The 19,067-nt window shown below is 41.1% G+C and overlaps 1 protein-coding gene and 2 long non-coding RNA genes across 4 annotated transcripts; 1 reads left to right on the top strand and 2 right to left on the bottom strand.

The window, feature by feature from the left end:
• Nucleotides 1-662: 662 nt before the first annotated feature.
• LOC138629731 (uncharacterized) lies at nucleotides 663-2,123 on the bottom strand. The gene is made up of 2 exons (XR_011311575.1): nucleotides 2,026-2,123; nucleotides 663-1,834 (listed from the first exon to the last, which is right to left on the bottom strand). It is a non-coding gene; the product is annotated as an uncharacterized lncRNA (long non-coding RNA).
• Nucleotides 2,124-2,366: 243 nt separating this feature from the next.
• On the bottom strand, nucleotides 2,367-4,349 carry LOC138629719 (uncharacterized). The gene is made up of 3 exons (XR_011311570.1): nucleotides 3,940-4,349; nucleotides 2,716-3,030; nucleotides 2,367-2,613 (listed from the first exon to the last, which is right to left on the bottom strand). It is a non-coding gene; the product is annotated as an uncharacterized lncRNA (long non-coding RNA).
• A 331-nt stretch (nucleotides 4,350-4,680) lies between these two features.
• On the top strand, nucleotides 4,681-19,009 carry appb (amyloid beta (A4) precursor protein b). 2 transcript variants are annotated; one of them, XM_069713606.1, is made up of 18 exons: nucleotides 4,681-4,926; nucleotides 7,813-7,980; nucleotides 8,108-8,237; nucleotides 8,347-8,459; nucleotides 8,919-9,109; nucleotides 9,189-9,442; nucleotides 9,590-9,757; nucleotides 11,924-12,057; nucleotides 12,175-12,249; nucleotides 12,923-13,081; nucleotides 13,226-13,354; nucleotides 13,518-13,617; nucleotides 14,774-14,841; nucleotides 15,293-15,431; nucleotides 15,737-15,790; nucleotides 16,497-16,588; nucleotides 16,717-16,863; nucleotides 16,978-19,009. In XM_069713606.1, the coding sequence occupies exons 1-18, from the start codon at nucleotides 4,867-4,869 to the stop codon at nucleotides 17,077-17,079; spliced, it is 2,283 nt and encodes a 760-aa protein (XP_069569707.1). In that variant the 5' UTR covers nucleotides 4,681-4,866; the 3' UTR covers nucleotides 17,080-19,009. The 2 variants fall into 2 exon arrangements, with proteins under 2 accessions (XP_069569707.1, XP_069569708.1); XM_069713607.1 differs by lacking the exon at nucleotides 9,590-9,757.
• The last annotated feature ends 58 nt before the right edge of the window (nucleotides 19,010-19,067 follow it).

Raw genomic sequence — 19,067 nt, 5'->3', positions numbered from 1 at the left:
TATTCCTTAATTTTTGTTTTTTATTATTATTATTTTATAAGGCATTTGACTCAAAAGAGATTTTTTTATTTATTTATTTTTAAATCAAGTTATTTAGTTTGGAAAAAAAATTCTATGTTCCGATGTTTCTTTTAAAAACTTTCCCAATTTACGAGCTGTATACATGGTAGGTAGGTATGTATTTACTTTATTAATCCCCGAGGGGAAATTTTTTTCGCTACAGCAGCATACAGAAGCAATAAGATAATAACAGAAATAATAGAATAAAATAATAGAATAGAATAGAATAGAATAATAGAAAAGCAATAAAATAAAATAGCAGTAAATAGCAGTAAAAAATATAAATATAAAATATAAAATGCACAGTATATACAGTACATTATATATCTATATATATAATATACAAACAAACCAAGAAACACAGTCAACAGTGTTATTGTACTGTGATGGATTTTGTCAGAGGTGAGTTATTGTACATGCCAAGAAAGTCCTATTTGTTTTCGGTTTGTGATTGTTGCTGGTAAAAAAAAAAAAAAAAAAAAAAAAAAAATCTCACAGCTAACTGATTGCTAAGCATTATTTCTCAAGAAAAAAATACAATACCATATACAGATTGCAATTGCAATACATGTAAACTCCACAAAAGATTTTCCACCCCAGTATGTTTGTTAGTACGTTTTAATAAAGAAAAAAGGGAAATTAAAAAAACATTAGATCACAGTAAACCATTGTGCTTTTTACAATGAAATGTTATTGCTAGATTCCTGGTCATGAGTCCTTGGAATTGCACTGCAAAGTGTGTGTCATTCAAACATAACTGTTTTTATTAAAATAAAAATGCTGGACTCAGCTATAGTTTAACATAATTCACATTTTAAAAAAATTGGCTCACAAAGATGCAGTCTCAACATATTTAAATATTCTCAATGTTGGAGTATGGTGTGCCAACTGAGCTTTATCAGTGACATTCACTAAGGCACACATGATAAGCAAGTTACAGAAAGAAAGCACAAGTGACAATGATGCCAGAGAGTCAAGAAATTAGCAACCCCAAAACAAAAGGAAATATGCACAAAAAGACCAAAGAGCTTAGTTTGTTTTGTTTGTCTTCCATTACCGGTAGTTACAGCATTGTCAGTTTTTTTTTTTTTTTTTTTAATTTCAACCCTTTATTGATCAGAGAAGGCTGATAATCATGTTTTATTGCTGTTCCCTGTTCTCAAGCTTTCTTCAGATCTGTCCGCTCTGACTGCAGCTGCTGACTAAACTCAGAACATGGGATCAGAGTTGAACCAGCAATCTGTCTGTTTACCAGTTCCCAGAGTTTAACAGCATCTTTTCAGACTGGAGAAGATTAAAATGGTTTGAAAAAAAAGTCTCTGACTTTCCAGGTAAGGATTATTCACTGGCATTACTTTTTGGCATAATACCTCTTGAGTGTCATAAAAATGTCACAGATGAACGAACATGATTATTTACAAATGTGAAACAAATGTGGTAAGGCAGAGAAAGAGCAAAGTGCACTTTAATCAGTCTACCATAAATGCAACAAGTAAAATTTTAACACCTTGTCATATAAGAAAAGAAAGAAGTCAACTTCACGAGAAAAGCACAGTCGCCCTCAGACACATACATGTTTTTACTTCACTGTTCATCTAGAATTTCCAGAATGAAAACTGAATGTTCATTTCAGAAGCTCATTCTATGAGCATGAATGCAGGATGCAACCGGTTTGTGTCTGTAAAGTCCCATCCATTCACCTGTTCAGAGGAGAGGAACTTTCCCATCCATTCAGCTCTTGAAGTTGTCACGTTCCATTTGTCCTCAGTGAAACCTACTTACTAAAGACAAAGAGATATGGCTAAATAAAATCCCCTGGGAGACACAATAGCAATGGAAACATCAACATGGAAGAGGAAAAACAGGTAATGGCTGCCAACAACTCTGTTGCGCAAATCCGGTTTAAACTTTAATCCTCAAAGATCATGTGACTGAAATTAATTTGGTGGGATGACAAAAGCTTACCGTGTAATCTTGCAACACAAAACTAAGGAAAGTCCCAAGACTGTCACAATGATGATGATGAATGGAAAGACATGCCTCCTTAAACCGTCTGATGTTATTGGTGCAAAAACCGAAGAAAATATGAATCAGTAAATAATACAATTATTTAGTTTTCTTAATGATTTGATGCAACAGACGTTATTTTAAACATATTATACAAGATGTAACTTTCTAAAGTTGTGTTGTATTATGACTGTTGCTGCTTTACATTTAATATTGTTTTGCTTTCACTGTAATAAATGTAGGAAACATGTGTTCTTTGACACTTTCATTTAAAAGAATAGTTACCCGTCTTAGGCTTGATGACACATTTAGGCTCTGATGTCCAGCTGAGTTCAGTCCTGAGTTTGCTGGTGAGATGGTGGAGGCCAGTAGAAGCGTCCACGGTGCGTGTGATGGATATGTTCGTCGTTAACATATTTGTAAGAAGCTTTCCATCCAAATGCCACTGAATCTCAGGCTCTCTGTAGTGCGCTTTCACATCACACTGGTGAAGCCATACACCATCACCCTGGTTGATAGGAGCATGCTGACGAACACTGTACATCGCTGGTGAGACAAGACATGGCTTAAAATTAAGAAAGATTCAACAGGAAGTTTTTAAGTGGATAAATATTGTTGGTATGCTGACTGAATAAATTCATGACTCACCAGAAACATTTAGATTCACAGATAAAGATTGATATGTTTTGCTGGTGAAAATACAGCTGTATCTCCCCTGGTCATCCTCTGTGATGTCGGTTAGGAGAATAGAGCAGTTACTGCTGTTCTCATTCAAAAATATTTTGGCTCTGCCTTTGTATTTGGGCCCGAAGTATGACTTGTTCGTATTGTTTATGAACAACAGCTTCGTTTCGTTGCCTTTCTTCTGCCACTTAAAATCACTTGTCAAATTTCTATCCAAGCAGGTGCATGGCAGAAGGACACTTTTCTCTAAGACACCTGTAACAGCAACCTCGCCATCACCTACAACAGAAAAGGTGATTATCATTAGTCAAGCTATCAGAATCTCCTCAAAGTTTTAAAAACATTTCTGAGCAGATACGTTTCCCTGCTGCATTGAACATTTGACTGAACTGAACTATACTTGGACTTGAAACCAACTGATGTAACTTCAATAAATCTGGGAAAACATGACAGATTCAGTTCAATCAATAGATTTTAGTTTAATTTGGAGTCACATTCTCAGTCAGAAGCTTTTTTCTTATTAGAGTCACTTTCATAGGCTGACTTTTCAATGGGCTGCTCAGAGTGACTCTTAAATTTAGAGTGTACTGGTACAGGGCTAAGAACTTAATTGGATGATTACCTTCTTCAAGCTGTTCCAAACATCTCTTGAACATTTAAATCTTGTAATAAAAGAACATGTCGGAGAAACTGCTTCAGCTGTTCTCAGCGGTGCACTTGGCACATCTAGGTTTTAATGCTTTGAACCCTTTAAAAGCCATAAACTGCAAATTTGACTTTATTATTTGATGGGTTTTTTTTTAGGACTGTTTACCAATTGTGTTATTTATGAATGCTGATTGTTTGGTTATCTGATTATCAACGTTTCCCTGTCTCGTGAAAAAGCGATCAGAATCTTAATGATACTATCTGATTAAATACAGATTCAACACTTAATAAATAATTGGAATGGAAGATAATAGGCTAACTTGAGTGCACAAAATATATATGTTGTGTGAATGAGGCTTTAATAAAGAAAATAATGATTTAGAATTTTTTTTTTTTTTTTATAAAAGGGACCAATGTGTAAAATAGCCTTTTACTTGTAGTATTTTCACATTGTATGAGTACTTCTTGATCCAGCATCTGCAATAGGCTCTATTTTCAGGGAGAAAGACAGTTTAATTTAGGGATATGAAAGAGGCTTACCTGAGACCATTAACACCAAGACCAGTCCCAGAAAAGTCCGCATGTTTCCTCTCGGGTAATGCCAGATGATATGTATTGATATTATTATCCTGAGCTGCCCAGCGTCATGTCGTTATATCTCCAGATCCGTCCGTCAAAACTGTGGTTAAAACCCGAGACCAGCTCTGCACTCCTCACGCTGATTGTGAAACTTGGCAATATATTCAGGAAGGCCGTCATTGAAGATGTCTATCTATATAAGGAAAAGCAGTGCACGACATATCCGCTTCCTGATGACAAACTTTATGAATTGATGTCATATTAATATGGGATAACTATTATACAATATTGTGTTGTTTTTTACTGTATGACCACATTTTGTGTGCAATCATATAAAACAATGGCATGAAAGCACACAGAAACACATGCCGTCTTTCTGAGGACCCTCATTGATCTGTCCCTGGGCTGACAGCACCCCAACATTAACTACACACACACACACACACACGCACGTTGCTTTTTCTATCTTTGTGAGGACACTCTGACAAATAAAGCATTCCCTGGACCGGAACCAAACACAACCAAGTGCCCAAACCCCAATACTTACCCAAACCTAAACCTAATTCTAACCTTAACCCTAAAATAAAGACTTAATCCTTAAAATACCCTCACACGCGTGCGTGCATGCGCGTACACACACACACACACACACACACACGTGGGCGCGCTTACGCCCCCTCCCGCCCCGTCGAGGACCAATCCAAACATCCAGCCTCACACCGTCACCGGGAGCCGAGCAGAGAAGTCCGTCGGGATCGGAACAACCACAGCCGGCTGTTGTGTCGACGCAGAAAATATCTAAACAATTCTCATAGTTCAAACGGGGGAGAAGAAAAAATAAAATAAAATCGTTAACATAACGGCGGTGCTGGATACCGGGAGGACGGTATGGAGGAGCACACGGCGTTTTTGCTGTTACTGGTGGCGACCTTGACGCTTTCATCCGAGGTGAGTTCGGCGGAGAAACCGCAGCTTGTGGCGGAGCGTCGGTGAGTCGTGTGGCCCTCCACCGCCTCCACCGCCACCACCACCACCCCGGCTCGGTGCTCAGCCGCGGCGGGCCTCTCGTTAGACGGGTTACAACCCAAATCTGAATAAGGTTCGCTTTAAAAAAAAAAAAAATAAAAAAAAAAAGTCAACGTACAAAGACAAACACCGAAGTGGTTCATAACCGTTAACGGCCGTGTTGCTGCCAGAGATTACATGATTACCGGGCTTAACCGAGGGGGGGGCCCACACTCCGTTTGATCCACTAAACCAAACCCATCCACCCTGACATTTCGGAACTTCTTGCTGTGTAAATCTGAACAGATTTACTGCGTAGAATAAACCAACCAAACCAATAATGTCAGCGATGCTACCGAGGCCGACCGTTAGATGTCAGTGATTGACAGCTCGGCCCTGCCATGTTTGTTTGTTTTGTTTGTCTTCGTTTTTTTTTTTTTTTTTTTTTTTGTACCAATGTCTGTTTAATACTAGTTTTTAGTTAGTGGTTGTGTTTTTGTTAGTCGTTATTTAGCAAATTAAATCCCCTAACTAGAGCAGTGAACAGGGTGAGGGAGCTAACGTTTGTTAGCTTTTTTTTTTTTTTTTTTTTTTTCTCAAGAATATTACACAGATTAACGTGAGAACCGAGATCTGCTCACAAAACGGTAAATTCACGTTCACACAGTTTGTTCACGCTGACTAACTATTACAAAACAACACGGGCGGTTCAGCTTTGATGTGAAAAGCCCAGCTCATACCCGACGGTGTTTTTTTTTTATTTTTTTTTTTTTTTAGCATCGCTAATGTGCGGTGTTAGTGCCGCTCGGTCCAGCGGAGCCTGCAGGGTGGAGGTGGAGGAGGAGGAGGAGGAAGTGGTGGTAAAACTGCTGAGGAGAATGGAAAAAGGATGCAGCCTTATTGGTTTCATACAAGCAAGATGGCGCCTGCAGCCTGCTGCTGGACCAGAGAGAAATATGCAGCTCAGGAGCAGCTGGAAAATAAGGATTGAACGGGGACCTGCATTGTAATATGTCACTCAATAGATGCTGTTTTCGCACTAAGGTGCTGCGTTAAAGGGCGCAAATATCTATAGAGATACTGCAGGCTCATCATACTCACACACCTACTTACACCCTCCCCAGCCAAACCCCTGTGCGCTGCAGTGGGGGGAGAAAAAAAAAAATGTCTCCACAGCAAAATTATGCAGGACATACTATTTGATGTCATACCTGTAACTGTCGTGACGCTATATCGGTACCATTTAGATGGGACTCAACGTTGTTTTTGGGTGCTTTGTGTACTATTTCTGTTTTTATATGCAAGTTTTTGTAGTATTTTAAGATTGCATGTTTCCCCAGGGTCCAGATGGTACGCCTGGGGAAATTAGTTTCATTCTTTTCCCATTTAATCTGATTAAATTCACCAATCGTGTTGCAGTGTATTCACTTTGTCTGCTGCATGTTTTTTTTAGGCTGCAGGCTGGTGATTACCTCACGACGGGCTCGTGACAAAAACACCAAGTCTAGCAACATCGGGACTTAGATGTGATAACTTTTTGCAGTTATGTGTTGTTGCCACTCCCAAACCCCCTCACAGGAGTATTTTCCATATTTTTTTCCTCAATGTACAGCCAGGTCTGACAGGTTACCTCAGTGTAATGGACATGAAAGAGCAGGAGCAATTTACGGGTTGCCCACAGCTTTGTATAATTGTTGCTTGTGGCTTAAATGTTTTTACAAGGAGTTGTTACTTCGAAGGCATGAATTAGTGATAACAGTATTTTGGGTAAACGACTGTTCGTTGATTGATACACAAGGTAGCAGGGATCAGGATTAATACTCCCGAGTTAATATCTCACGCACATCACACATCACTCCCTACGTTCGGCTGGGATGCGGTTAATGGACTTACTGCTTTATGTTGTCCATTTCTCTTTGTGTTCAAATACAATGAGCACGATGGATGTGCCATATAAAGCAAGGGACTCAAATAAAAAAAATGGAATTGCGCATGAAAATAAATGATGGCTAACATTGTGCAACGGTCTGTTATGGTAAGAAGAGAGCAGTTTCGACAAAGGAAAAACAATGGGTTATCCCGTTCAGATTAACAGGAGGGTAATATTATGCAGATCGTCAGAGACAAACACAGCATCAACTCGGAATTAGTCACTTGATGATTGGCAACAGATGGCTTGGTCGCTAGCGTTTTGTCAGTTTGCAGCATCGGTGTTTTCTGATGTTCGCCAAAGAAGATGGATGGCCCATAAAGCGAAACACAGAAGTCACCCTCCTATTTTTCCCCTGAACAGAAAGGAAGGAAGAACATCACGTGCAGAGCGGTGAAAGGAAATGTCCAAAGCCAATTTTATTTAAAGAAGTTGTTCTTGCGTCATGTTTGATCAAAGCTGAATTTAAACAGATTGTGGTTTCCCACATCTTTTCATGTGGCCTTCCTTCCACTCTTGTGTCACTTTCTCTAATACAGAAAATGAACAAAGCCAGACTAACAAAGGGCACATGTGCTGCCCTGTGCCTCTAATGCTTATCTCTCTGCCTTCTGGACTCAGAGAATTTCCCTGGCTTAAGCTTAAAACAGTACTTACTTTTACATATTTATATAATAACTTAAATGTGTCGTGATATTATAGAGCAATTTAAAGAGGCTTTTATCCTTATAGAGATTATAAATCTCAGTATTGTACACACAAATGTTGTTGTGGGATAAACTGAGAGGGATTAAATATAAACAAGCTGCACAAGGAGATATTTATGGTTAAGCCGTACTTTAGCCAGCATATTACAGTGAGTCTTCATCGTTGTCCTCTCTTTCTCCTTGTCTGTCCAGGTGCCTGCTGATGACTCTGTGGGTTTGCTGACTGAGCCCCAGGTGGCCATGTTCTGCGGGAAGTTCAACATGCACATCAACGTACAGAGTGGCAAATGGGACTCTGACCCCTCCGGCACCATGAGCTGCATTGGCACCAAGGAGGGCATCCTGCAGTACTGCCAGGAGGTATTTAAACAGAGTGAGACAGCACTGCTGAGACACAGAAAGAAACAGAGGCGAGAGGCAGGAAGCAGACACAACAGGGAAAAGGATAGTACAGTAAGAACATCAAAATCTCACTGGTCTCTTACAGGTGTACCCAGAGTTGCAGATCACAAATGTTGTGGAGGCCAACCAGCCCGTCAGCATCCCCAACTGGTGCGAGAAAGGCCGCAAGCAATGCCGCAGTCACACACACATTGTGGTGCCATACCGCTGCCTGGGTAAGCAATTTTAATGGCCCAGATACATGCTACTGAGCGTATTTGTATATGGTTCCATGTTCGAATAGAAACACTAAGCGCAAAGGGTAAAAACTTATTCATGTTGCAGTTGGGGAGTTTGTGAGCGACGCCCTGCTCGTTCCTGACAAGTGTAAGTTCCTGCACCAGGAGCGTATGGACCAATGTGAGAGCCACCTGCACTGGCACAATGTAGCCAAAGAGGTGAGGATGGACAGTAAGGCAGCAATCAATGTCAACTTAACTCATGCTGCCTGGTATCCTCTCACTATCATTGTCAGGTAGTGGCCTTTTGTGTCCATTTGTCTTCCCCCCCGCACCCCCCACTGAATGACTCAGCACTCCTTAATTTCATCCTCCCGCCACTCGTATCTCCTGTCAACCTACTTCGACATCATCTTCTGATTTGTGTTCCTTTTATCCTTGTCCTTTTCAGCGCAGTCACTCACAAAGGCAATTACCTGTCATATATTGGTTTATTTCACCTCTATTATAATAAATAAGCCATGGCTCAGACTTCAAGGTTTTCCACAATAATCTTTCTTGAGGATTGAAATGACTGAATGTTATGTGATTTAATTTAGGTTGCCAGTATATAACTGCATATAGCGAGCCATTGGAGCTCTTTTGGAAGTCACGAGTAATGTCTTTTATTAAATTTAGTCCTGCGGAGACCGCTCCATGGATCTCCATGACTACGGGATGCTGTTGCCATGTGGCATCGATCGTTTCCGAGGGGTGGAGTTTGTGTGCTGCCCACTGGAGGCGGAGCGAGAGTCAGACAGCACGGAGCTGGAAGGGGAGGAGTCTGACGTCTGGTGGGGCGGAGCTGAGACTGAATACTCCGATAACAGGTATTGTTACTCAGACACATTCATCACCATCCGCACACACCTGTTGATCCAAAGACTGAACCCACCACTCTGTCCGCAGCATGACGCGTCCAGCAGACACAGAGACAGCCACCACTGAGGACGATGAAGACGAGGATGAAGAGGAAGAAACCTTTGAAAGAGATGAGAACGGAGATGGCAATGAGGATGACGATGAGGAGGAGGAGGAAGAGGAGGAGGAGGACGACGACGACGACGTGACCTACGAACGGGATAGCGATGAGCGCAATGCTAACATTGCCATGACAACCACTACCACCACCACCACTGAGTCAGTTGAGGAAGTCGTTCGAGGTGAGAAATCAAGTGGATTCACACACTTTGTTTACATTTCTTCATTCTGCAGTTGGTTTTCCGTCACGTGTTGTTTTGTTTTCCATGAAATTTAGAAGCTCACATTTTTGCATTCATTTTTTGTTTGCCTGTGTGTACACACCTCAGCGGTTTGTTGGGCTCGTGCCGAGTCAGGCCCGTGTCATGCCATGTTGGAGCGTTGGTACTTCCTGCCCGAGAAGGGCCGCTGTGCTCCCTTCTTGTTTGGGGGCTGTGGGGGCAACAGGAATAACTTTGAGTCGGAGGAGTACTGCCTAGCTGTCTGCAGCAGCTCGTGTAAGTCACAGGACTGGAGCTCAACCCTGAAGTGTCCACATAACAAGCCTACTGTATTTACTGTCCTCAGGCTGCTGCAGATTGTCTCTCTGTCTCATTCAGTCTCTCTGTCTCTCTCTGTCCTGACTGTCTGATGCCTCTTAACCAATCAGAGCACTGACAGCTGGACTCAGTTCCTCATCCTCTTGTAACTCATATTATGTGATATTATTGTCTCATCAAGATAAAATAAAATGTATCTTTGATTGGACAGGAAAAGTAGAGACGGGGCAAAAACGAGGGCCATGAAATCACCCGTCTCTTTTTAATTTTTTTTTATTTGTTCATCTAAATGTCTTAAAATTTGTGGTAAACATAAAGAAAAGTGAAAGTTCTAAAATCATAAGTCTGGCAGTTTTCTATATTTTCTTATTGTGAATGAATCCCACAAACAAAAACCAAATCAACAATTTGCTCCTGCTAAAGACTCGAATCTCTAAAAATAGATTTAAATAGTGTTTAACACTTTGGGAATAAGTGCTTATTTGTCTTCCAGTTGACAGTTAGATGAGAAGATCGATACCGCTCTTAAGACTGTTCACACAATATGAAGCTGCTGCCAGCAGCCAGTTAGCTTAGGTTAGCGCAAAGATGGAAAAAAGAGAAACACCTGGCCTGCCGCCTGACTGCTGAAAGTAGCTTCATATTTAGCAGACAGACATAAGAGCAGTACCAATTATCTCATAGCCTTAGGTAGGAAAATTAAAAGTGTTTTTCTGAATGTTGAATTGGTTATTTCATTATTCAAAAGGGCGAGGTTATTTCCTGACACAGCTGGGCACTTGTGTTTTTAACAAATACAGTACTCATCAAACAGGAGTAAATAGAGCATCTGCTATGGACTAGTTTAACCCATGCAATGAATATTTGAGACAATCAGAACTTTGTATGAAGGATTGAATTAAAACATACTGTAGTGCCCATGTTTATTATCATGAGGAAACCTTTCACCCAATGCACCAACTGGAAACCGTACTCATTGGAGCAGGGCCGGAACCACATATTCACTCAGTGAATTTACGTCTGGTTATACCAGGAGAGGTGTCCGTGGCAAAGAGGAATCAATTCATTTATACAATTGATTGGTTGATTGTTTTTGTAGGATTTATGGACAAAAAGAAAACTATATTATACCGCCAGCTGTATCATTTTGACAGTCAGCAGTTTGACGGTCATGTTTGAGCTCAGTAGTCAAAGAACAATGTCAAGAAATAATGTAAAAGCCAGCAGATGAAGGGATGTCTCTGATGGAAAGTGGCCATGATACAGTCACAAAGAGATGTCATTCACCTCTGAATCATATAATCACTCATTTAATCTTTTCCAACCAGTAACACTAACTGATACTTCTTGCAGCATGTGGACGAAGCAGCGTAAACAGAGAACCTTTAATGTCAGCGTGCGTCTGCATGGATCACTATACACGTGTGTCTGCATGCTTTGCATTGTACTACACAGTTTTACGGTCTTGTGTGTGCTGCTGCAGCTCTGTAGGAGTCTGATCTGGCAGTTGTAGGTGTCTTAACAATGTCATCAATATGTCTAACCAGCTGAGCGTGTTGAAAGCTGGAATGCGTTTGTGCTCGTGTGTGAAAGGTTAACGGGTTGATTTGCTGTTTTCACTCGGTGAACTCCTCAGTGAGTGCAGTCTGCCCTGATCCTGACTCCACAATTCGCATCTTATCTCCAACCCACATTAAACAGCACACAAATGGACACGCACACACACACACGCACGCACGCACACACACACACACACACACACACACACACACACACTTATTCTGGGAAACTCAACACGTTTTGTCCTCTGATAACCTGTGTGTCTTTTATGACATTATTTATGTAGATGTTAAAACAATGTTCTGTGTGGCTCTAACCTCTTATGTGTGATTAACCCACTCGTTTGTCAAAGAACTGGAACCGTGTTTGATGTTGCCGCTGTGGAATGCGTAGTGCGTTTCAGACTGACTGATATCAGTGTTTTTCCTGCATTTATCTTTCCTGCATCCTCTTTTCTGGTCATCCTGTGAGCCACTCTGCTTCATGACATCCTGTTCTTGTGCCCCTTACTCGGCCTTCCACTTCTCTGTGATTGATCCCTCCCTCCACTTCGCTCTCCCCCAGTGCCCACCATGGCCCCCAGTCCTCCAGATGCCGTGGATCAGTACCTTGAATCTCCTGGAGATGACAACGAACACACCGACTTTCAGAGGGCCAAAGAAAGCCTTGAGGCCAAACACCGTGAAAAGATGTCCGAAGTACGCGTTTTTACCGCCTAAACGTTTTTTCTCATGGGCGTTTTGCCTCGTCGAGAAGTTGAAATCTCAGCGAGAAATGGTTGTTTTTGTCTTTGACATGACTTCCTGTATGTCCAGGTGATGAGGGAGTGGGAGGAGGCTGAGAGACAAGCCAAAAACCTTCCTCGTGCTGACAAGAGAGCCGTCATCCAGGTAGGGAACACACCACACCAAATATTCAAAATACATTTGAAAATATTTCCATTATCTTTGGCAAAAGTAGCTAAGAGTACTTGATTAGTACGTGTACGAGGGAGATTAAAATCCAATCCTTCACATTTAATTTGATTGCTCAGATGTAATTTTTGCCAAGTGAAAAAAAAAAAAGAATTTTCAAAACTGACAACATGCAACATGTAGCTTGTTGAGCTTCAAATCAGGTTTCTTGCCAACTTAATTCTCTGCTCGCTGGCAGGTGTCGTTCTATATCTCCTTTGATTGGATGAATTAAGGTATATACCTTTAAGACCAAGATGCAAAAGTATATTCGTGTCTTAAAGGAAGAGAAAAAGAGGATTTCAACATGCAACAAGATAAAATAGAACAATATAAATAGGGATGTGAAATTAATTGTCAGACAATGTATCATCATCTTTTTTTTATGTTTCGCTATTAATAATTTATTTATTACTAAAAAAAAAGGGAATCCTTTTGATTTTTGACAACACTTTCTTACTGCCACATGAACATGCAACTTCAGAATAGTATCTGTCAATCCCTCCATTCTCCAAGTCGAATGTGTATTTCACCACCATGTTGCCATGTTACCTGTTGGTATATATGATCAGACTTAACTCCAGCATGCACACTGTACTGTAATCTGCAGCACTTCCAGGAGAAGGTGGAGGCGGTGGAGCAGGAGTCAGCAGGCGAGAGGCAGCAGCTGGTGGAAACCCACATGGCCCGAGTGGAAGCTCTGCTCAACAGCCGCCGACGCCTGGCTCTGGAAAATTACCTCAGTGCCCTACAGGCTAATCCTGCACGGGTACAGACACGTCCACGTTTAACATTTCTGCAAACACATCTCAATACTTTCTTCTGTGTGCGTCACACACATACTGTATGTGAAAAATGAATCTGAAGTGTTAATGATCCCACTAACAACATTCAACACTGCCGCCACCGCCAGCCCCGTCAGGTGTTGAGCCTGCTGAAGAAGTACGTCCGGGCAGAACAGAAGGACAGGCAGCACACGCTCAAACACTACGAGCACGTCCGCACCGTCGATCCGAAGAAGGCTGCGCAGATCCGACCGCAGGTACTCGCGCACACACATTCAAGATCCTTTCATGTAAAGAGGTGGCGATACATTTTTATTGTAGCCTAAAATTTTATTGTATATTCTTTTAGGTTTTAATCCGTGGAGAAAATTACGATTTTCAGAATTGGACCAGAAGTAATGAACTTTGTTTGACCTCTAGGTTTTGACCCATCTCCGTGTGATCGACGAGAGGATGAATCAGTCATTGAGTCTGCTCTACAAGGTGCCAAATGTGGCTAATGAGATCCAAAACCAAGTTGGTAAGTGTTTGTTTATGCTCTACTGTTAAAGGACCATTCCACTGCTTGTACTCCATGGGTACAGGAATTCCTGTGTGCCAACCAACAATTATTGGAAGTGGTACCATGTTTTTGTTTTTTTTTACTTTTAGGGGTTCTTTGGTTTCAGTTGTTCATCAATTTCATTTTCATTTAGTCTTAAAATCATGAAGTCATCTGTGAATCGTTCCCAGTGGTGCATTCGTGTGCTGAATTGAAAGTCTGACAACAGAGCTCCTCCATTCAGCCGCCACATAGCACTGAATTCAGAGGCTGTGATGTAACGTAAGCTATAACACATCATAGATTCTCATAGCAGAACTAGTTCCAAAGTCTGAAATAAAATGTGTTCATAATGAATCCAATGGGCCAGCCTGGAAGGTGGAATGAAAAGCCAGCTGTCGTAGAGAAGGGGAGGAAAACATTGATGGATGTTGAATTGGATTGTCCCGATGCAAAAGAGCCACACGAAGAGATTCAGCAGATACATTGCCTAGCTGCTCTCCACCAGCCACCACGTGAACACTGTGTGAATACAGGATCTTTGTTTTCAGAGAGTTACAGATAATTGGTAACTCAAACCTCCTCTATCTGTCATCAAAAAAGGTGTGGCGGGAGGAGGTTTTGGACATTATTTGCCATGCAGTTCAGGCAGAGCATAAATCCAGCTTAATGGCCTCATGGCGATAGCTTCATATTAAATAGACAGACTCTTTACCCTTTGGGAAGAAAACAAAATGTCAGACTGTTCCTTTAAGTTACTTGCAGTGACTAACTACTATGCTAGTCGGTTATATTGCCGTCTTGTTGTAATCCAGAACTGATGTCAGTACAATTCTGCTCATCCTTAAGATAGAGAGTCTTAAATGTGCAGCGAGACTGCAGCCTGCACTAATTAAGTAACCCTACAACATCTGGCAGCGCTGACTGAGTTTAACAGTGTGTGAAGTCCATTGATGAACAGTGTGCTGAGAAAACGGACTCTTTCCAGGCAGATTGCCTTCAGTAGTCAAGACATTGTGCAAACTTCACCTGGCATCGCTTTCTTTCCCATCTCACGCCTACCACTCCTCCCTCCTATCCATCATCACACTGCTTCTCTCTTTCTCACACTCACGTTATGCCTTTTCCTTCGTAGCGGTTATAGTGCAGCGAGTTCAGTCGGAGCTGTCTCAGCAAGTCTCTTCCCTACAGAGTGATGGGAGGGTGAGTCAAGTTGCACCCACTCACATATGCATGGAGTGTGTCCTGCATAAAGCGCACTCTCTCGTATATAAATAGAATTACCTCGACAGAATGATAAGACGGATGAAACAAAGTCGCCGTGCAGCCCACACAGAAACTTGCTGACATAGTTGGGAAATGATGCACTTCATGCTGAGAGAGCGCGGGGACGTTGTTTAAATCACTGAGGTGATTACAAATAACGCTGACTGTAATTAGATACGGTGAGTGACTAGAAGAGTTGTCAAACATACATGATCTCTCAGGAGTACACTGTCTCTGAAGGGCAAAACGGATTAACACTGTGAGACCGCAGATTTCCAGATGATACATCTTCAGATTTCCCGTTTGTTTACTTTAGTGTTTAGCGGGAACATAATTACATCCGTTGGTACCTGACAGCGTCCTGATTAACATTCCTCTGTGTTTGCAGGTGGACGGCAGGGTGAGTTATGGTAACGACGCTCTGATGCCCGATCAGGCCTACAGCTCTGCCCCTATGGACCCGGGCCTGAACGGACTGGGCTTCATTCATCCTGAGAGCTTCAACCAGCCCAACACAGAGAACCACGGTAACACACACACATAGACACGCACACACATGTACCGCAGATTAGAATACACACGGAAACATATTCATTCATAATAAAATGAGATATCTACGAATTAAAAAAAAAAAAAAAATCCATATCCAAATCATCCTTGGTGAAGTTAAAACTCAATTCAATTTCATTGAAACACCAACAAAGTGTAAAGTTTTGAACAGAAGTAATTCCAAAAATTGTGAACAATAATTCATTTTAGTTTGACCTCTACTGACTTTGAATACAGTTTGACATTTTATCCCTTTTTTAAAAATGGATTCTTTTTTCTACAGTTGAGCCCGTCGATGCTCGTCCAATTCCAGATAGAGGACTCCCCACACGGCCCGGTATGTATGTGTGCTGCAGAGACTAACCATGTCTACACCTGAACGCCTACATTACATCTTCTCCTATGTACATTTATTATGTATTAAGTGCCATGAAAAATATTGATAATTGTTATTTGGTACAGAAATGAAAAGATCCAGATGATAAATTCAACTGACAATCAGGACTCTCATATTTCTTTCGTCTAGCACCACCATCGGGTCACAATCAGTTTGTCAGTACAATAGTTTAAGACCAAATTTATACATAACCTGCCTCAGCTGTTCTTTAGAGAAGGGTCCAACTGCAGCTGCATCACCTCCTTTTCTATATAAAGGCAAATACTACTTTCTCTGTTATTTAAATCCTTTTCACTCAGGACAAAAGGGAGCAACGGGGGGAAAAAAAGCTGCATAAATAAAGTAAAATAAAAATCCAAGAAAGCCACATTTAGAGTGAATGTTCTGCAGCAAAAAACTATGTGACAAAGCAAAAGTATTTTTTTTTTTTTTTTTGTGTGTGATTTAAATTAGGTATTTGGAGTAACATATTAATATAAATTTATGGTGCAATAATATTTTCAGGACAACTTTTGAGTCCCATGAAATCACCTTCTGTCACGTGTATTTACATAATACAAAATACATTGAAAATATAAAATAAAAGATTTTATATTTGACCACAAAATTTCTTCCTACATTTTTTTTCTTGTTTCTTTGGTTTCAGTATCTGCCCTGAAGCCAGAGGAGATGCCAGAGGTGCGGATGGAGATTGAAGAGAGGCAGAGTGCAGGATATGAAGTTTACCATCAGAAACTGGTATGAAAACCATTCAAATCCAACACGTCACATTTAATCACCATGTGATTTATTTGGGTCCTGCAGTAGTCTGTGCTTTGTGCACGTAACGCCTTTTTTTTTTTTTTTTTAATCTTTTTTAATGGCAGGTGTTTTTTGCCGAGGATGTGGGGTCCAACAAAGGTGCCATTATCGGGCTTATGGTTGGAGGGGTCGTCATAGCAACCGTCATTGTCATTACTCTGGTGATGCTGAGGAAGAAACAGTACACTTCTATTCATCACGGTGTGATCGAGGTAAAAGGCTGAAATGAAGAGCCGATGCAGAAACCCTTCTCCTCGTGTTTTTAGTCGTACACCTGCATGGAATGCAGTTTTCGTTGTACTAACTTCCGTCGTGTGTTTTTAAAGGTGGATGCAGCGGTGACACCAGAGGAGCGTCACTTGGCCAAGATGCAGCAGAATGGCTACGAGAATCCCACCTACAAATTCTTTGAGCAGATGCAGAACTAAAGAAGGGCTCACTGACATTTCCCCCGGGCGTGTCCCCGTCCCACACCGCCACCCTCATGGTCTGTTCCATTCTGCTCCCTTGCCCTCAGCCCCTACACCTCCAGTTCCTACGCCCCGTTCAGGGGGGGAGGTTACTGGGAGAGATTATTTTTTATCATAGAACGTAAGGAGTAGACAAGTCTTTGTATGTCTCGGTCAGGGGTTTGGGCCAAAGGAAACGGACATGGAACAAAGCCCTCTTAATCCCTTGATTGTACAGAGCTTAAATTCCCCTGCAACTGGTTAGACAAGGGTTTCCTGTTTCACCTGCACATTTCAGCCAATCACACCTGTTCTGTGGGTTTGTACTGAAAAACCCTGCCGACTGTTTCTATGACGTCACTGCAGTACAACGCTCACAGCCGAGACCAGAAACATGTAATTTCCCAGTCACTCCTCGGTCGCCTGTTAAACTGCCCCCGACACACCGCTCTCAGATGACAGGTGAGGGCTCTCGGAGCGCCTCGCTGCACGATTCAAGTGTTTCAGGTTTCTTTTTCAGAAAAGAAAAAAAATTCTGAAAAAAAATATGCCTAATCAAAATATGTAAAAGCTGAAAAATATTGAATGTTTTTTTTTTTATTATTATTATTATGATTTTTATGTGTAATATATTAAGACAGAGATTAGCTGTAAGTATATGTAGTGCATGGCCATATTGATGACTGATAAAGTATACTGTATTGTTGGAGGTCCTCCGGAGCAGTCCTCTTTCTAGATATTTTAGCAGGATTGTACATTTCTAGTGTCTTCTTTGTGATCCTGTGATATGAAGAAGAATAAGAGTATTCAGAATCTGGTCTGCTTTGTTGTCACACAGACTTGCTTTAACTGAATCTTGGCTCTTTATGCTCATCTCCATGCTTCACTGTTGTGTTAGCTGCATGGGCCAAAAAAAAAACATGCTCTCTACGTATGTAATATATGAAGTGTAATAGTATCCGAAAGGAAGATGATTGTGTTACTGTTTGCGTTCTATGCACTCTGTCATTTTTGGAAGTCTGATTATTACCACCAAATATTATTGCTGTCGAGTCTCTGATGCCAACTGTCGCTGCACTTTGGGTTTTTATTAGAAGGAGGATCAAGGTCAAAGTTCAGACAAAGTTTTTATGAAAGCATATTATTCCAGATTTATCATTCAACTGCTTTGATTGTAAATATTTGGATGAAGGAGGTCTGGCTGTCATCAGCCCCGTTTCATGATCATTCCCACGTTGTTTCTCAGTTTTCTCCCTTTCCCGAATCCTCATTTCTCATGTTTATCCTCTCGGTCTTGTTGTGTCAGCAATATTGTACAGTGAAGCACTTGGGAGTCGGTGTGTGACAATTTGATAAAGAGACTAGACTCGTCTGGCCTACAAAGATCAGATGGTCCGGTCTCCTCTCCACATACATTCCTTCACCAAATCTCACATACACGTTCTATTTTTCTACATTTCCTGTGTGTACTTGTACAATGCTTCCGTTTGTCCTGTGGTGAATATTACTTTGCCTGCATATCTGTTGTCACATCTATAGCTGTCCTCATGGAGAGTTGACATCCGCACCAACAGACACACATTTCCCTCTTTCTAAATTAAGTTGATTAGTTGTGAACATGAATGTGAGACACATCTTGTGCATTTATACCATAGAAATATGACATATCATCTCCACGCATTTTTCCCACACATTCAGAGACACCAACAGAAGCTCTTAATCAGGTGAATGTTTTAAATTTGTACCGACGCTCTTTAAGTGTCTTTGAAGCGTAGTGATTAAAAATGATGTTTGTTTTTTTTGTCATTGATTCGATGACCTTCCTCTGTGTGTAGTTAAATGGACCATCTGCTAAGTGTAAGAAAAAGCTTTCTACACTCACTATACCATGAATAAAATTTTGAATGTACATCTTGCTGTCTCTTACTATGATTCATACAAATCTAAATATTTACACTTCACACACA

Source organism: Brachyistius frenatus, unplaced genomic scaffold (genome assembly GCF_029030835.1).
Source record: "Brachyistius frenatus isolate BFR_SWC_R1_liver_20210118 unplaced genomic scaffold, ASM2903083v1 Contig_120, whole genome shotgun sequence".
Taxonomy (NCBI): domain Eukaryota; kingdom Metazoa; phylum Chordata; class Actinopteri; family Embiotocidae; genus Brachyistius; species Brachyistius frenatus.
Note: the sequence above shows the minus strand (reverse complement) of the source record. Positions and strands in the feature narration are given on the sequence as shown.

Bases quoted from the DNA above. Each gene is read 5' to 3' on its own strand.
- appb (XM_069713606.1), top strand. From the start codon at position 4,867: ATGGAGGAGCACACGGCGTTTTTGCTGTTACTGGTGGCGACCTTGACG. The intron at 14,842-15,292 runs GTGAGTCAAGTT...CTGTGTTTGCAG, and splicing joins CCCTACAGAGTGATGGGAGG to GTGGACGGCAGGGTGAGTTA. The intron at 16,864-16,977 runs GTAAAAGGCTGA...GTGTTTTTAAAG, and splicing joins TTCATCACGGTGTGATCGAG to GTGGATGCAGCGGTGACACC.